Below are 19,005 nucleotides of genomic sequence, written 5' to 3'. Positions count from 1 at the left end.
CAGGATGGTTGAGAAGAAGAATGAGGTGGATTTGTAAATGACACACTTGAGGAGAATTAGGTAATGGAGTGCAGCAATTACGCTGCAGTGGCTTTAATTATTGTCAATAGAACCTCTGTAAAAGAGTATAAAGTCTTACCAATGGTCGGCAGCATTTCCCATGTGCTGGGAAAGGAGAGGGACACAAAAATAATTTAAAAAATAATACTCCTAACAGCACAAAAATATTGAAACAGACAGTCAGCAAGCGATGATATGCCTACGGCAATTGGCATAATTAATCAAGATATTTAAAAAAAAAAGTATAGATTTAGTGCAATGTAAAAGAGATTCTCAAACCAAGATACCAATGCCATCTAGATACATTGGGACTTTGTTTGAGCCTCAGTCATGAAACGTAGATATAGCTGTTCTGTGAGGCAACATATTAACAATTAATTTCTGACCCCAGCGCTGCCAGAATTAATATGAAAGTCAGAAATGCCATCTGATGCAGAATTTCTTCCTCAATGAAAGGTTCTCTGGACAAGGACTAGCGCAATTCCACTGCATAGGAGAAAAAACGAGCTATGGCCTCTCATGAAGCGTTTGTCACTGTATCTGAGCTGACAAAAGTATAGAAGGTAGTGGTTCCTTCAAAGTCCCATTATAAAGTAGACAATGAAAACAATGTGTACTGGCAAGAGGCTGTATTGGCGATGCTTCCGTAAGCAACCTAAAGATGCTGTCCGAGGACGTAGCCAGCAAGGTCTTTTTAGGAAAAGAAGCGCAGAAAGATGAATGCAACACCAACACAGTAAGTTTCTATTGCATACACACTCTGGTGTATCTAAGATGCATAAATTACACCAAACCATGTTGTGAATAGCTTCCTTGAAGACTGAACAATTAGACAAACAGCTGAATATTTCAAGAGTTAATAAAATAATAAGGAAGGGCTTTAATCTACTTGAAGAATAGACCAAAGCAGTCAAACCAACCCAAATGAGTGGCCTATGGTCACACAAAAAGAGACTGGTTGAAAAGTTTAAGAAGTTGGATGAAGTGCAAAGAAAGGCTTCTCCCACTATTAATCTGAAATCTTTTACCAACTAACTAGCCTCATCAAAGCAGGGCTTTTTGTATGCAGCCATCCTGGAATTCCTAAGAAAATCCTTCTTTGTTCAAACTTGGTAAATGCTCTCCATTCCCTTGGGGTTTACTGGTTCCACACCATCTACACCATCCCTCGATAACTTGGATCCTGACACAGTATTACTCCACAATTCAGGTCAGGGTGGCGAATAACCACCGCTTACATGGTCTCGAAGGACACCCGTAACAAATTTGCCCTTCCTTCCTTTTGTAACATTTGTCTCAACTCAAGTAGTCAGTGTCCCAAGGTGGTGTTGTAAAGTAAAAAACAGCAGTGTTTATGTCCAATCAGAGGGGGGGCGGATTTACATATGTATAAAAGATAGATTGTTCTCCATTCCCTTTCACTTGCCATGTAAGATCAGTATTTATATTTCTAATATGTTTGTAAACTTCTCTCCACAGCCTAGAAATGCAAGCTATGAATCATTAAAATGTAATTTATTTTTTAAGTTGGGCCTCCCATGGTTCTTATTATTATTATTTGTCATGACTTATGTTAAACACCAAATTTAAGTTTGGCCAATATTCACTCATTAAAAATACACACTCCTTCACTTACTGTTGGAGAACATCATCTGCATTTTGTTTTCTTTCCATGAGTCGCTGACATGCCTTTTGTTGGTCCTTGATTGTGTCCTCTTCAAATTTACGTTTTAGTTGATCATCATCCTGTTTTTTTCTAGAAGCTTCAATCTTTTTTCTAAGTTCAATCTGAGCTCGTCTTTCCTTAATCGCCTCAGTCAGCACAAGAGCGCCCTACAAGTAATAAATGGATCACACACAAATTATTTCATTCACGTTAATTCCTTTTCTTAAAAACACACCAGAAAGTAGATTCTATTGTACAGGTAAATACATAAATACATTACATGAAATGTTTTGACTTTGTCATTCTGACAGTAGAGCTTTGTTTTTGCAATCTCAATAGCTTGTCTCCGCTTTTCGGCCTGGTACTCTACTTCGTCCAAATCAATCTGTTTTTTCTCCTCTTCTTCCTTTTCTTCACGTTCTTGTTTTGCTTTAAGCCTCAATTGTCTTTGGCCCTAAAGTATCATAAACCAATAAATAATTAAAACCTATAAAAATAAGGAATAGACATTTTTTGATACATTTTTCTAGATCATTGACCTTCAACCATTAGGCGACAGGATTCTCTTTGTGAGTTTTTTATTCAATTAACAATTATTTCACAACTAGTGGGATATTTTCCAAATTTGAGCTTGGTATTTCACAAATACGCCTAATACAAATCTCTTAAAGCAAGCTCAGAATTGTCAGCTTGGATCTCTAAGGGGACAATACCAGACGGCTTGGGAAGATGAAAGTCAGAAGTCAGACCAGATAATCCCGTCTATGTTTAGGAAGGCTTCTCATTACTGCAATACATATCAGGGTACATTAGAAGATGGCCAAGGCTTTCAGAGAGTCTTAAATGGGGGTGACTCGATGCTAAAATGTAACTAGATAGCCTATTCTCATAATTCAGTAAATGGTGATTGAAGGTATGGTTGGGGAATAGCAGTGTGGCACTACAACTGTCTGCGACCAGCGAGGATGTCGGGTAATCCATACTGACTTCTTGTGGGGCTGCAGAGCCAGCTTCAAACAGTGCTAAACTGGAAAGTGAAACAGAAATTCAGGAGAGCATAGCTTGAAAAGACATTGCTAAGTTAGAGAAGGAACACTTTTGGCTTGCTTCTTACCCCCTTAACTGACTTCTGATTACAGTCTGGTGGCACGGAGGGCTCCTAACCTATTTAATGTCCCTGATGCACCTGCCCCAGGTCCACAACTACACAAACGCCACTGGAAACAATCAAAGAAAGCACCTTGAGACTTTGGCCATTAGGCACTACTGAAAGCCAGAAAAAGATTTGTGGAAATTACGGTGCATCCTTAGCCTGATAAGGTGAGCTGGTTTTCCAGTTGTAAAAGGAATTTTTCCAAATAGTACTCCTGACAACGGTGAAGCACAAATAGCAGCATTTGCTAAAAAATATTTAGTTTTATTAGTTTCTTTTGGGAGAAAAGTTCACGGCTGAAATTCCATGCCAAGGGTTGGACTCGACTGCTATGCTAACTGCATGATGGAGCTAGCATTACATATGTCTCTTTCTCCTCGAAGTTCCCATCCTGCCCTCAGTAATCTTTTGAGATGATTCTGATTGTGATAGTGATTTATGGTGCAGTCATTGGTGGTACCCACTCTTCCTGTTAGAAACATGCATTAAATTACCAACGTGGGAAACACTGGACGGGGACATTGCCAATAAAGGGGCTGAGAAAATCATTTTAAACGTCACTGGCTAGAATAATAGTACACCATAAATTAATGATGCACCAATAGGAAATAATTAATTGCTATTAGAGGCTATTAACGTACCCTCACTCTACTGAAATTTGCATCTCCTCCCTAATGCGGCAAATATACCAGAACAGGCAATCCTGGGAGAGCGAGGGTGATGAAAGTAAAGGCGCAATATATGCTTATACTGCTATCAATGTTTATTCTTCGCTATTAGAACTCCAAGTATTTCTCAACAAATTGAATAACCGAGGAAGATACCATCTGAATTTCAGCTACCCCTGGATTTTGCACTATTATGACTTCCCACCAGAGATATAATAGCCCTGACCGATCATTGTGGTCAAACCTGGGTAAGAGACTAGGATGATGCTACCGCCATGACATATAACCACTCTGTCATTGCACTGACAATCATCTTCTCTATTTCCAGCATTGCACCAACTTGAGTGAAGACCATCATCTATCTGGTATCCATCTTTAAAGTGAAAATAAAACAACTTGCCCAATTATTAAGACAAACATTACAATGATTTGAAAGAAGGAAACTTCTTAGCCACAGCCTATTGGGAAACACATACCTGGGAGGTGAACTGGCAACAGGATGGATACCTAGTCTAATCAGCGAGCAGTAAAACGATTTACCCTTCATAGAGTAATTTAGTCTATTAGACTCAGTCGAAAGAAGCTGTATGTAAAACAGAACTGTAATGCTGACAACATGCACTTTTTCCAATTACAAACAAATAGTTCCTAGCAAGTAGGTGAAATACTTCCTGCAGCCTTGTCTATCTAACTCTGCTGGACGTTTTGTGGTGCGTCCTGGAACTGAGGAATCATTGTAGAAAACGGAATTCAGTGCTCTAGAAGAAACTGAATTATTTTAAGCTATGGTGAGGCTATGCTGGTGTCCGTATTGGGAATGCTAACAGCAATGGGGATGGAAACACACAATAACATTATCCAGGCTGGAAAGAAAATTAAAGTACTACATTAAACTAAATCTAAGTTAGAATTAACTCAAATCCAGAGACTTCAGGTCAAGGACTATGACTCAGCATGTAATAACTCTTCAAAACATCATTTGGAAAACTGGGAAATGTCAAGCTCAGATATAATTATAATAGACAAAATCTGAATATCTTGTACTTTTGACACGTTCTTCCTACTTGGGGGTGGGGTCACTGAAAGTACTGAGGCAATAATCGTGATTAAATACTCCCTACAACCCTAATAGACAATTTTACTTCAATCACGTCATACATAAACAAGAATGCTCTAGGCTTGTGTAATGGAGAATAGTAATTTAGAAAATCATCAACAGGTCTAATTCTTGCCCTGAATATCTGGTGGGGGTATGTGAACATAAGCACATGTGCATCTTCTACAATGCAGATTCATAGTACTACATTTGTGTCAATCGCTGTTCTCACTTGAACACACACTGGCCATGTTGAAGATCCACTACATGCTTATTGACACGAGTCTTCGTTTGCCTGCAGCACATTTTCTTTAGCTCATAACAGAGCAATATGCTCGGGATTTTCCAGTGTTTGTTCCTTCAGAAGCTGACACTATTTTCCCTGTGTACTGAGCATTAGGTTTATAATTTAAGACAACAAAAATCCTGCTTAAGCCATTATGTCAAGAAGCACAATGAATATATATATACAAAAATAACATGTTAGGAAAGCGAAAAACTTTTTTTTTTATTCTTGAATTTTAGTATATAATTCAAAATTTGCAAAATGAAAAATTCTCTACTTATGTAGCTGGCCAGTGATATTGCTAGACATTGTTATTTAGACTTTGTTGTTTTGACGTTATGAAGATTGGAATAGGAACAATATAAGAATTTCAGGATTTGGAACATGATCTTTTGATACTGGCACACAATATAGAAATTAACTGAAAGGTTTAATATCATTATAGAGTAGGGAAATTAATGTTTTTCCGCTAGCCCTTAATGTCTTTGTCAGGTTTGGATTTAAATGATTACTTCTTGTTTAACTCCTCAAGTAACCAAGATGTAAAGTTTGACTTGTCTATTCGTAGGAAGGCATTGAACTCAGTGTAATTCTGCTCTCTGGTTGTTGCAGATCTGTGTTCATTAGGTCCCTCCCTTAAACCATAATCTCCTAGATATAGTGTCTCTGCTGGTGTGTGCAATAATCAATACTCAGCAGCAAGGATTTGCTAGAATACGCCTTTCTACCTTAGTCAATGAAGGTGGGGGCTTTGCAGTTTTAAATACTCTTCCAGCTCTAGAAAACGCAATTAACCTCAATAATGAATTGACCATCTAATTACTCAGGGAAGGGAGGTCTGTGATCCCTAAATCAATGGAAGTGTCTCCCAAACCCGGTGTCAGGACTTTTGGGAACACCATTTAAGATTGACCCAGAAAGAAAAAACAAAAAATGCTGATGGGCCTCCAGATAGGGTGCATGAAAGTACATAATCTCCACATCCATGTATACTACGAATTCCTCTGGAGACTGTTTTTAAGTACAGAGTGCCCTCTTCAGGGTAAACATCCAGTGGCGACTCAATGTTTTTCTGTACAACAAACACACGAGAAACAATCCCTACAATAATTTCCGCAGTGACACTGAAATGATGGCAGCTGATCCTGCCAGTAATGGCCTCCTGTTCGAACTTCTTTGCTTAAAAAACAGAGCAGCCAGAAAAGGGGCAGGCCAGGTATATCGCAGCAGTGGAACAGAAGCAAAATGAACATGCTTCTTTGCGAACACATACATACATACAAATACACACACAACGTACTTGCACACACACACACACACACTGCAGTGAACAATTTCCTACTAACACAGGAAACACACACAGAAGATGTACAATGAGGCAGTGCTAGTGACACACACACAACGGCTATAGACAAGGGGGCCTATTAGCATGGCGGGCGGATCGCCACCACCCAACCGGTGGTGGCGATCAGCCCGCCAAAACACCCCACCAGACGGCCATTTATCCCCTGCCACAATAGCATGGCGGGGGTACCGTGGCGGACGGAAAGACCGTCCACCGCTTTTACGCAGGCAGGTAATCGTCACGATTGCCTGCCGGGCGGAAAAGGCCCATAATATGGTGGCAGTGCCTTGCAGGCACCGCCATCCATATTATGATGTGTGTGGTGGAATGCCTTCTCCGCCATGGAAAGGCATGCAGAGTTTACTTTAAGGGCCCGTTGCGGGCCCCCGGGGGGGTGAGGTGGGTGGCGGTTGGGGGGCTGCTCTTGGTACATTGGCATTCACAAGGTGGGAGGCACCGCACGGTGCCTGTCACGTTGTGCATGCCAATACACAACATGCATTTTCAACATTGTGGCGGGTGCTGCTTACAGCACCGCCCGCCACAATGTTGAATATGCAAGATGAGACCGCCAGGGTGGCGGTCACATCCTAATGGGCACAGCGGGACCGCCGCACCTATGGCGGTCGGTTCAGTTTACTGTTACAGTGGCGGGCGGACTATGTCCAGCCGCCATCGTAATGGGCCCCAACGTTTTTAAAATATAAGTGCAATGCAATTGTAAACACTTCGACGTATCACTGAAATGAACACACGTCCTCTTGTGGTTTTTTTTATGTCTTTCTTGTTATTCTGCTGTTTCCTATGGTTGCTATCAAAACACACAGAAAACTCCAATATTTGAACTAAATATGCACTACTATATCAGGTGACGTGAATATCGTTTTTAATTATCAATGAATGCATTGTCAATGCCAATAGGTCTGGCTTTGAATGAAAGTGCTGTTTGTGTCATTGGTGGATTTAGGACTCAGTATGCCATCATTCATACCTCCTTGTCTCATCTATGCATTCATGCATCCATTAATCCATACGCTGACTCAAACTTGCAATGACCTTCTCACATAACTGCAATAAACCACATACACACACTCAGCATATGCAAGATAAATTAAAAGAATACAAGTAGAAAAAAAGAAAACATGCTGCAGTCTAAACACAGCAGGCAAATGTTTGCAATAATGAAACAAAACATAGCAGCAGGTGTGCATCTTGCAGAAGTATTGTACATTGTCTATCGCTGTTCTAAAATTCCAGTATGAACGATACATTTAGAACCCGCGTGCTGGTCATTTTGGAATGGTAATTCAATGATACTCTATGGACAATAGCATTCCATAATATTCGCCTGATGTAAAGGAAGTGGCCACGTGGAATGTGTCGCACGGCAGCTAAAACGAGCAGCATGCAAACAACCTGTTAGCACTGGCTACTGAGCTACAGTGTCCTCTTTAGAAATAAATGAATTTAAAAAAAGGAGAACTAAGAAATTAAAAGGGAACTGTAAGAGAAAAAAATTAGAAACCAAATGACTGGTCAATCATCCCTGATGCTGAAGTGCACTCATTTATGGGTGGATGTGCACGTGATCAGAAACTGTCATCATTCACTGGGAAAGAGAACCAATTACTTAAGAGTACTGAACCATTACTCCATGCAGTGCACTGTCAAGGCTAGAAGCAGAGTGTAAAAGACACTTTGACCAATGGCAGAAGCCGACTGCCCCAAACGCCCTCTATATATCCATATGGATATATACTTATGTATGTATTATTATTATAATTATTAATATTTTTTTTACAAAATCCTCGATGGTTACAAAGCCTGTCAGATCTTCCAAAGAAATTCTACCAAGAATTCTGACAGTGTAAACCTTCAACCCTTAGAGTTTGTCACAGGGGGCAGCCAACACAAACATCCTTCCCTACAATGTTAATCTGTGAAATTTATGTAATAAAATACCAATCTGTAGGCTTTAATATAAAAGTAATAATAATCCACCTTTAAATGCCTATTAACTTTAACTGATGCCTTTCATAATCAATATATAAGGCCTACTTCCTTTATGAAACATTTTCATAATAAACAATCAGGCATATTACCTTCATCAGTATCTTGTCACCATAACCACCTCAGACCTATTGTGTTGATCATAAACGTTCCCACAAGGCGTCTATCAGGCCTATCTAAATAAAATTAAAAATATGTACAAAATTACAGTTGTCAAAACAATATAAAATTCCTACTAAGGGAGCATTGTGAGGATTGGCATAGTGCAGTTGTGATTCAAATATCATAGTATTCATGTATTTTCTCTGTATTTCTGTAGAGAGTACCATAGCAGGGCTGTCACATGGGTAAGCAGACACGTTGTTCTTTTCAGGGACATGTGCTGCCACTTCTGTGTGCTTCTGTGATTTTGTGATATATTCATGATGAAGCAGATAACATTAGTTAGCAGTAGATAGCACCATATAGTGGAGTTCTATCGAAATGTGTCTCGAGATATTGTTTATCTTTGGAAGGTGGTCCTTTTGCACCAAAGAGTGAGCACGCATGAAATTTGTGACCCACGTCCCACAAAATTGTCTGAAAGACCTCTATCGTAGTAAAATATGCACAAAGCAGCTTCGGGAAGACAGGAGCGTCTCCTCTGTGAGAGCGGTGGAGCATCGCCCCCCTAAAGAAATGCCCAAGAGCAGCTAAAAAATAAATTGGTATTAAAGTTTATTTATTACCATTTTGTTTCGAAGCAACACACCCTGAAACGAGTGTCAGGACGGGGTGTGGCCAGTGCTGCAGAGTGGCAGCAGGGAGCTGTGCACTTATGTTTAAAGTGCGCCTGTCTCTTTGGCTGGTCATTTGAGATGGCCAGACAGACATGCGCATTTTAACCTTCTCTAAACTAGCTGTATTAGACAGATAGGCTAGAGAAGGCGCAGGCCTCCAGTGCTCTTAGGAGAGTTGCGAGAGGCCGCTCCCTCCAATCCGGATGAATCAAACACACAAAAGGTGATGAGAAATTGCAAACATTCGTCCATCACCTTTTGTGTGTGTGATTGATAGAAGAAAACATGCTAAAATACACATAAATGAGTGCATGCATGTGGGAATAGATGAAAAAAACGCTCGGCCCATTGTTCTTCTGGCCACCATGCCACCTCTGATTAGACCTAGCCATATGCAAATCAGTCTTGTTCCTGCTACAGTGGGAATAGTCCAGCCCAAACTGCCAATCAAGGTCCACTCCGAACTGGAACACAAGCAACTCACGACCAGTTTCACCCTGACTGGGGCTCTTTAGTTGGGTGCAGCTTAGTTCCAGTAGCACAGTGAGAATGGGACCTACATCTGGGCATACCCTTAGCGACTTAAGGCGGCACATCAAACATAGAAAAGGTGATGGCAGGATACTTGCAATAAGTCTAACCACCAGCAAACGTTTGGGTAGCAGTTCTTATTCCCACTTTGCCACTTTAGATTAGACCCAGCTACATGTAAATCAGTCTTGATCCTGCTCCCTTGCTCACTGTGCCACTGGAACCAAGCTACACCCGACTGAAAAGCCCCAATCAAGGCAGAACTAGCCTCTGGTTGCTCTAATTGACTTGGCTGGACTGTTCCCACCGGAGCAGCACCAAGACTGATTTTCACAAGGCTGCCGCTAATATGAGGTGTCATGGTAGGCATAAAAATAATGATTTGGAGTGCTACACTGAGCGATTGTCAGTGGTTAGACTTATAGCAAGCACACTCCCATCACCCTTTATGTATTTGTTGTTTTTCTATTAACATATAAAATTATTTATTAGCACATGTATTCACTAATTAGTTAGTTCATCCATAAATGTATCCATCCATTCACTGGCATAGGTGTGTTCTCTTCCTTAGCAGTGCATGGCATACATTAAAAGGGACAAAGGAGGGGGGCGCTGCTGCTCTTTGTCCTCTTCAATGGAGTTTATGCAGGGCACGTACTTTAGGCTGCCTCAGCTGTGGGAGTAGCGCGTCTACTGGACCATCTTGCTATGCGCTGCGCAGATTAAGTTGTGTGGTATCATGTCGATACTGCTTGGACCGATGCTGGGATAAAAACAAAGGCAGGGTGCAATGGTGATGTCTGCCAGACTGGAGATAGCACAATGGGCAAACTAGACAAAAGACTATATGGGGCAACCTCTTACACTCTCATTGGCCAGAACCAAAGGCTTCCGTTGCAACAGAGCAAACTGCAGATTTTGCTTAAAAATGATCACTGCAACATGCTTACAGTGGTGGTATGTAGTGTGACATAGTGCAAATTAATGAAAGCCCTCTTACCTAAAGGGAAGAAAAAGAGGAAACGTTATTTCATTGAAGTTATTAATTCCTTCCAGCTTACAATATCAAAGCAACCATTTGCCTCTGATGCTGCCAAAGCACCAAAAACCATAATTTCAAAAGAAGATAATTGGCCAACCATCTTAATTGATTTCTCCAATTGTCAACACTATCCGCAGAGTTTAAACAGCAGAAAACAATCTTGGGAACACACCACTAATGACCATAAGGATACTCTGGTGCTTTCCCAATTAATTTCTAGCCATCTCCCCTATGATCTCTTAAATATGAACTGAGTGCAGTGTAGTGTATGCAAGAAACCATTGTACTGCTATACTGAATTTATAGGAACTGGGTTTCTATCTTTAAAAAATATGCCTGAAATAAAATTATCTCATGTCCTGGTATCACATATAGGTGTTGGGGCTTTTTTCACTATTTTAGGTTTAAATCTATTTTATTGGTTTTAAAAAAATTGAAAAATACAAACATGCCACATTTTCAAACTTTTTGGGGGGTACTCTGGCTACCAGATCAATTGGGATAAGTCCCTCCCATATATGTTGTCGAATGGGCCGCCACCACAGCTGGGTGCTGACTCCAAACTCCAGGTTAAACATGGGTTTAAATATCTGGGCATACAGATAGAAACAACAGATACCGCGTTTTTGGCGGGGAATCTAAAGCCACAACTGGATCGCCTGAAGAGAGATGTCGCCCAGTGCAAGAAATGACCGATCTCCCTTATGGGAAGAGCAGTCCTCTTCAAGATGATGTCCTTACCAAGATTATTGTATGTAATACAAAACACTCCCTGACAGATACCAGACAAATTCTTCAGAGACGTGGATAGCCAGTTGAGAAGGTTGTTATGGGACGGGGACGCACGGATTGCACTGGCCAAATTACGGAAGGGGTATATGGGGGAGGTTTAGCAATCCCAGACCTTCAAAAGTATTATTGGGCGTCGCACCTAATGGTTATTAATGACTGTGCTTTTGCAGATAGGAAAGACCCGGCATACAGGGTGGACCACTGGGCGATGGGGGCCGACGGCTATTTAAGGGAACTGTATGGCCGGGAGTGACAGGGTGGAATGCCCCCGCACACTCAGACAGTGTTGACATCATGGGCCAAGGCTAATCGGTTCCTGGGTTGGGCTGGCCGGCTGACGGAACAGACTTCTCTGTGGTGGACTAGTGAAATTCTTCGGGAGGTGGGACGATTACAGGGCTTCTCAAAATGGAAATTAATAGATATTATATGTCTGGGAGACGTGAGGCGGCGACAGGAGGTGCTGTCGTTCTCAGAACTACAGATAGATTTTCAGTTGGCACCCACGGAACACTACAGATACTTGCAATTGAAGCATGCTCTGGGCAGGTACCTCAAAGATGGGGATCAGATTCCTGAATATAGCCCACTAGAGGATAGGTTTTTGCGGGACCCATTTCCGGAGAAAGCACTGTCCTGCACATATAAGAAAATATTAAACAATTTACCAGACTTACTGATAAAGTTGCGGGAGGCGTGGGAATCCAAGGTGGGATTGCTAGAGGATGATGATTGGGCAGAGGCAGTGCAGAGTCCTAGGGAGGTGGCAATCCGGGCACGATTTAGATTGGTCCAGCTGAGGATATTGCATAGGTCCTATTACACTAGCACACTTATGTTTAAGCTGGGTCAGATAATAACTGAGGAATGTCAGAGGGGGTGTACTCAGAGGGGCACATTCTTCCATATCTTGTGGGACTGCCCGATCATACAAAACTATTGGAAGAAGGTAGTTAGGATTATGGCAGAAGTAATAGAACAGGAAGTCCCCCTGGACGCCAGGCGGCATATATTGGGCGTTCTGGGGATCAGATTTGGCCAAAATATCAAAAAATCTGGCTACAGATTGCTGCAATGGTCGCCAAGAGGAATATTGCAGAGGCATGGGGGGCAATTCAGCCACCCAAAGTGTCCCAATGGAAAAGAGATCTGGATTAATGCTGTGCGGCGAAAAGACAATCTATGATGGTCGGGGATATCCCAGGAAATGGGGGAAAGTTTGGCAGCAATGGGGAGATCATAGGGGGTATGAGGAGGCATTGAATAGCTAGGTAGGGAGGGGGTGGGGGAGGGCGATTTAACAGGAGAACGCCACTTGTATTAGTATTATTATAACATATCTATAAGTCGCAGATTGTGAAAGTCACAGTGAAACATGTAATTCAATCTATGATTATGTAAATGTTTATGGATGCTGACACCTGGTTAATAAAAAAGAAGTTAAAAATAAAATACAAACATGGACTTCATCTACATACACTGGCCAACAAGGTATAATACTAAAGAAAGAAAATAGACAAACCAATGGCATTAGATCGCGGGAAGAGCATGGAAATCCCTAGTCCATTTTTTCTTAGTCACTCATTATTGGTCTCCATGCTTCTGAGTCAAGCATCCACGGTTATGCCGGGCAATTGAACTTCCGGATGGTTCTCACAAGGAATTGTATGATTGGAGCCCATATCTTGAAAAATGGTAGGACTTTATGGTCTACAACAGCTGTCAATTTTTCCATGCCTAATAAGTCCCAAAGTTTATGTAGCCAGTCAGTAGGAGATAGTGTTGTCTCTGTGCTCCACTTGGGCAAAATAACTTGTTTGGCTACGTGGAGAGCTAGGATTATCGTCTCCCTGTCACCAAACATAAAGGGTAAGTCAGGGTGTTGGGGAGCCGCTGCAGGATGCAACTGGGAAACTTAGGGATAGCTGTGTTATGTTATGTTATGTTATGTTATGTTATGTTAAAAGCACTTTTATAGCGCGCAGCTGCCCCAGCCAAGGGGCGTCCCGGCACTTCAGAGATCAACAAACACAACACAGCAGCTACGGATAAAAATGCACAGAAAGGAGGCTAAGCTGAATGAGGGAAGAGATGAGTTTTAATAGCTCTCCTAAACTTCAGGAGCTCATCCATTTCACGGATATGGAGCGGAAGGGAATTCCACAATTTTGCGGCCAATACCCTGAAGGACCGACCGCCAGCTCTACATAGCCTGAACCGAGGAACAGCTACCAGATTCTGTCCCAAGGATCTCAAGGTTCGGGCAGGCACATAAGGCACCAAAAGATTGTGAAGATTCTGGGCGGAGGCCAAATTGAGGATCTTAAACGAAAGGCACAGGGCCTTAAAATGAATCCTCTGTGCCATAGGCAGCCAGTGCAGCGAACGGATGGTACTTTCCGCAGAGCAGAATCTAGGTAAGCCCACCAGGGCTCTGGCTGCGGCATTCTGGACACATTGCAACCGAGCAATCTCTGCCTGATTGGCTCCCAATAGGAGCGAGCTGGCATAATCAAGCCGAGATAAAATGGAAGCCTGTATAACCAGCTGCCTGGTGGAAGGATCAAAGAACCTCAGAATAGGTCTTAGCCCTCGTAAGATGCCAAAACAAGTGGCCGCCACTTTTTTAGTGTGACCGCAAAAACTAAGGGCAGGATCAAGCCATACCCCCAAGTTTTTTAGCTTCCGAACAGGGATGGGAGTCACACCCAACTCGGGGGGCCACCATATATCACCCCAGAGGTCAGTCCGCTTGCCCACAATCATGACCTCAGTTTGTTTGGCGTTTAACTGGAGACAGTTGGTATTCATCCAGCTGGCCACTGCGGAGAGTCCATTCCGGAATCTGGGGGTGTCAAGGTCGGAGTCACCACTCAGGACGACCGCCAGCGGAGTGTCGTCAGCATACGAGACCATAGTGATGCCCCATTGCTTGACGACACCAGCCAGCGGTCTCACATAAAGATTGAATAATGTGGGACTCAACGATGAACCCTGCGGCACACCCAGCTGCAACGGATGGGACTTGGACTCAAAAGGTGGGGCGACTACTTTAAAGGTCCGGTCAGCAAGAAAGGATCTGAACCAGTCAAATGCAGTGCCCGATACACCTGCCTCACCTAGACGTTGAAGTAAAATCCTATGTGAGACCGTGTCGAACGCGGCACTGAGATCCAGTAGGATCAGTGCCGCAGTCTGACCCGAATCAAGCACGGAACGAAGGTGTTCTGTCATAGAGAGCAGTGCGGTCTCGGTGCTGTGACCAGCACGGAAACCGTTCTGGGATGGATCCAGAATACCTGCCCTGGTGAGATGATCAGACAGCACCCTGTTCACAAAGGCCTCAGTGATTTTAGTAGCCCAGGGAAGGAGTGAAATCGGGCCGTACCTCTCAAGTTTGAGAGGGTCCAAGGTGGCCTTCTTCTGTATAGGTGTCACCACAGCCTGTTTCCATTTAGTTGGAACGACACCAGAAGAAAGGGAAAGATTTATAAGGCGGCGCAAAGGAGGAAGGCAGAGATCCGCAGAGTCTTTAAACTGAGCTGGACGCAGAGGATCAATAGGCGAGCCAGATTTTACTTTGCTGACCAGCATAAGAAATGTCTCAGAGGATAGATTAGGAAGGGAGACTAGGGCATGACCTCTGGTCGGTAAAAGGTTAGTGGGCTCAGCAACCGGCTCAGTGCTAGGGAAAGCACGGTAAATAGCTTGGACCTTTTCAATAAAGAACACGGCCAAGTCTTTGCAGTGGGCCGCTGAACAAATTTCTGTCACAGCGGCTCTATTAGCCGTCAGGTCCTTAAGGAACTTAAAAATAAGTTTGGACGGGTTAGAACTGTTACTAAATTCCTGAGCGTAGTAGGCAGCACAGGCTCTACATACTGCTCTGTGATAGGTTTTGACTTTCGTCAAATAGAACTTTTTTTTCTCAGCCTCATAGAATTTCCGCCAGTCCCTCTCTGCCAGTTTACAAGCTTTTTTTAACGGCAGCAGGGAACTGTCGTACCATGGGCTGGAGGCTCTAGAACGGCGTTTAGTCCAGACAACAGGAATCAATGCGTCCAAAGCCCGAGAAACCCACTCAGAAAAAAGGTTATAACCAGACTCAACATTAAGAGGAGGGCCTAATGGATTAAGCTCCAAAAGTTGATGGAAGTCCTCCAGATTGAGTTTCTTCCAATGACGTTTGAGCACAACTCTGTCCACGGGCGTGAAGAGGTGCTCTCTAATCTGGAGTGAGATTTTAACTAAAAAATGGTCAGTCCATGCGACCGGACAAGGTCTAGCCACTTTAACCCCAGTTAGGTTGGTAAATAGTGGATCAAGAATATGACCACCCACATGGGTGGGGAGAGTGACCAGTTGAGTAAGCTGGAACGCCTCCAGATCAGCCAGAGTACTGCTAATAGCTGGTAAGTGACTACAGTCGAAATGGAGATTAAGGTCTCCAATTATGCTAAAGTTGGCACAGCCTAATGCCAAGGAGCTGATACTCTCCGGGAGAGCCTTTCTAAAGGTCATATCGCACCCAGGAGGACGATAAATAAGAAGGCCAGAAAAGGTGAAATGATGGCTGAAGGAGATTTTAAAAAAAGCACTTTCACATCCTGCCAGGTCAACTATCTTCCAGACACAAGGGTAACTGGATTTCACAGCCATCGCAATACCGCCACCCCTGGTTGCCCGATTATGAGTAAAAATGGAGTACTCAGGGGGGAGAGCAAGATTAACAACTGTCATATCCATATCCTGAAGCCATGTTTCAGTCATAAAAAACACATCTGGTGTCTCGTCTTTTATAAGATCATGGACTTCTAAATAGTGTTTCCGAAGAGATCGAATATTGAGATTCCAAATAGTAATATCTCGGGGAACCGGAGGTCTGAGGCAAGGTGGGTTGGCCGAGGGAGAGCCCACCACGGCCGAAGACAGAGAGGGGGCATCAAGAAACCAAGTGCCGCAGGCACAAACAAATGGGCCGCACGAAGGGCTGACCGGTCCATGCAAACAGCCAGGGACCGACCGCCTAATACCCAACAGCTCATCCCTAGTATAACCACGCGGCGGAGACATTACCTGAAGACAGACAGATGAGTAGAGTGGAGCCCTGCCTACCGCCTCCTTAGCGCTGACGGGCGCAGACGGGCAGGACTCTGGCACGACACAGGCGCAGTGAAGGCGCGCCCGCTGCGCGAGACCGCTGCGCGCTCGAGGACTGGCTAAAATAAGGCCACCACGTGTAGTCCGCCCCACTAGGACGCTCAAGATGGCGCCCAAAAGCGTCACTACCCCTCCCAAGATGGCGCCGAAATTCAACTAGATACTAAGGGCCAGATGTAGGTCGCCAATTACCGGTCGGTAACGGCCGATTTCGGCCGTTACCGACCGGTAATTGGTTTTCGAGATGTAGGGGCCAATATTTTACAGATTCGGTAAATTTACCGAAACGGTAAATTTACCGAATCTGTAAAATACTGAGGGCCAGATGTAGGTAGCCAAATACCGGTCGGTAACGGCCGAATTCGGCCGTTACCAACCGGTATTTGGCTTTTGAGATGTAGGTGCCTGAAAACAGGCCATTTCGGTAATTTTACCGAATCTGTAAATATACCGGTCGGTAAATTTACCGACCGGTATATTTACAGAATCGGTAAAATCGAGATGTAGGTGGGACTCTTCTGAGTCCCACAAGCCCTACAAAATCGGTATTTTACCATCAAATACAAGTTGATGGTAAAATACCGATTCAGGTGTGCATGCACATGTGTGCATGCACACCTATGCCATATGACAGGCAGACCTGCCCTTAGGGCAGGTATGCCTGCCACATGGCACCTGAACACGTTTTGGGGGTGCTAGAGGGTGTCAAAGTGACACCCCTTGCACCCTTGTGAAATTCGGTATTTACCGATTCGGTAAATACCGACCGGTAAATGCCCAATCATTCCTATGGGCTTCAAAGCCCATAGGAATGAATGGGCATTTACCGGTCGGTATTTACCGAATCGGTAAATACCGAATTTTACCGATTCGGTAAATGCACATCTGTATTTACCTACATCTCGGTACTTATATTTTACCACTTCTTAAATACCGAATCGGTATGATTCGGTATTTAAGAGGTGGTAAAATAATTTTACCTACATCTGGCCCTGAATCGGTAATTTTACCGATTCGGTAAAACCCAGATGTAGGTAGCACTGTTTACAGTGCTACAGGCCTTCAGACTTCGGTATTTTACCACCCAATCCAATTGGGTGGTAAAATACCGAATTCAGGTGTACATGCACATCTGTGCATGCAAACCTGTGCCACATGGCACACATGCCTGTATTTGGGGTGCTAGAGGGTGTAGGTGCCTGAAAACAGGCCATTTCGGTAATTTTACCGAATCTGTAAATATACCGGTCGGTAAATTTACCGACCGGTATATTTACAGAATCGGTAAAATCGAGATGTAGGTGGGACTCTTCTGAGTCCCACAAGCCCTACAAAATCGGTATTTTACCATCAAATACAAGTTGATGGTAAAATACCGATTCAGGTGTGCATGCACATGTGTGCATGCACACCTATGCCATATGACAGGCAGACCTGCCCGCCTGCCACATGGCACCTGAACCCGTTTTGGGGTGCTAGAGGGTGTCAAAGTGACACCCCCTGCACCCTTGTGAAATTCGGTATTTACCGATTCGGTAAATACCGACCGGTAAATGCCCAATCATTCCTATGGGCTTCAAAGCCCATAGGAATGAATGGGCATTTACCGGTCGGTATTTACCGAATCGGTAAATACCGAATTTTACCGATTCGGTAAATGCACATCTGTATTTACCTACATCTCGGTACTTATATTTTACCACTTCTTAAATACCGAATCGGTATGATTCGGTATTTAAGAGGTGGTAAAATAATTTTACCTACATCTGGCCCTGAATCGGTAATTTTACCGATTCGGTAAAACCCAGATGTAGGTAGCACTGTTTACAGTGCTACAGGCCTTCAGACTTCGGTATTTTACCACCCAATCCAATTGGGTGGTAAAATACCGAATTCAGGTGTGCATGCACATCTGTGCATGCACACCTGTGCCACATGGCACACATGCCTGTATTTGGGGTGCTAGAGGGTGTCAAAGTGACACCCCCTGCACCCTTGCTGAAATCAGTATTTACCGATTCTGTAAATACCGTTTCGGTAATGCCCATTGATTCCTATGGGCTTTGAAGCCCATAGGAATCAATGGGCATTACCGAATCGGTATTTACAGAATCGGTAAATACTGAATCTTAACGATTCGGTATTACCGAATCTGAAATACCTACATCTCCCCCCCTCTATTTTACCACTTCTTAAATACCGAATCGGTATGATTCGGTATTTAAGAAGTGGTAAAATAAAATGACCTACATCTGGCCCTTAGCCCCCAGAACCGGACCCGCTAAAGCAGCGGTGGAGCAGCAGTTTAAGTGCAGGTAAGAGGACAGCTACCCCCAGTTAAAAACAGGGAATAAAAAAATAAACATAACAGAGATACAAACAGGTAATTTTAAAAGCACAGCGCGCTTTCCAGACAG

At 43.4% G+C, this 19,005-nt stretch overlaps 1 protein-coding gene across 1 annotated transcript in view; it reads right to left on the bottom strand.

Moving 5' to 3' along the window:
• CFAP210 (cilia and flagella associated protein 210) overlaps positions 1-19,005 on the bottom strand; it is a 212,544-nt gene that overhangs the window by 147,096 nt on the left and 46,443 nt on the right. The window contains exons 3-4 of the mRNA XM_078681606.1: positions 2,007-2,180; positions 1,697-1,893 (exon numbers count right to left, since the gene is read on the bottom strand). Of these exons, the coding sequence (XP_078537732.1) occupies positions 1,697-1,893; positions 2,007-2,180 (371 nt within the window). The remainder of the gene's footprint in view (positions 1-1,696; positions 1,894-2,006; positions 2,181-19,005) is intronic.

The sequence above is a fragment of the Lissotriton helveticus genome, chromosome 3_1, assembly GCF_964261635.1.
Source record: "Lissotriton helveticus chromosome 3_1, aLisHel1.1, whole genome shotgun sequence".
In the NCBI taxonomy this organism is placed as follows: domain Eukaryota; kingdom Metazoa; phylum Chordata; class Amphibia; order Caudata; family Salamandridae; genus Lissotriton; species Lissotriton helveticus.
This window is presented reverse-complemented; position numbering and strand designations above follow the sequence as displayed.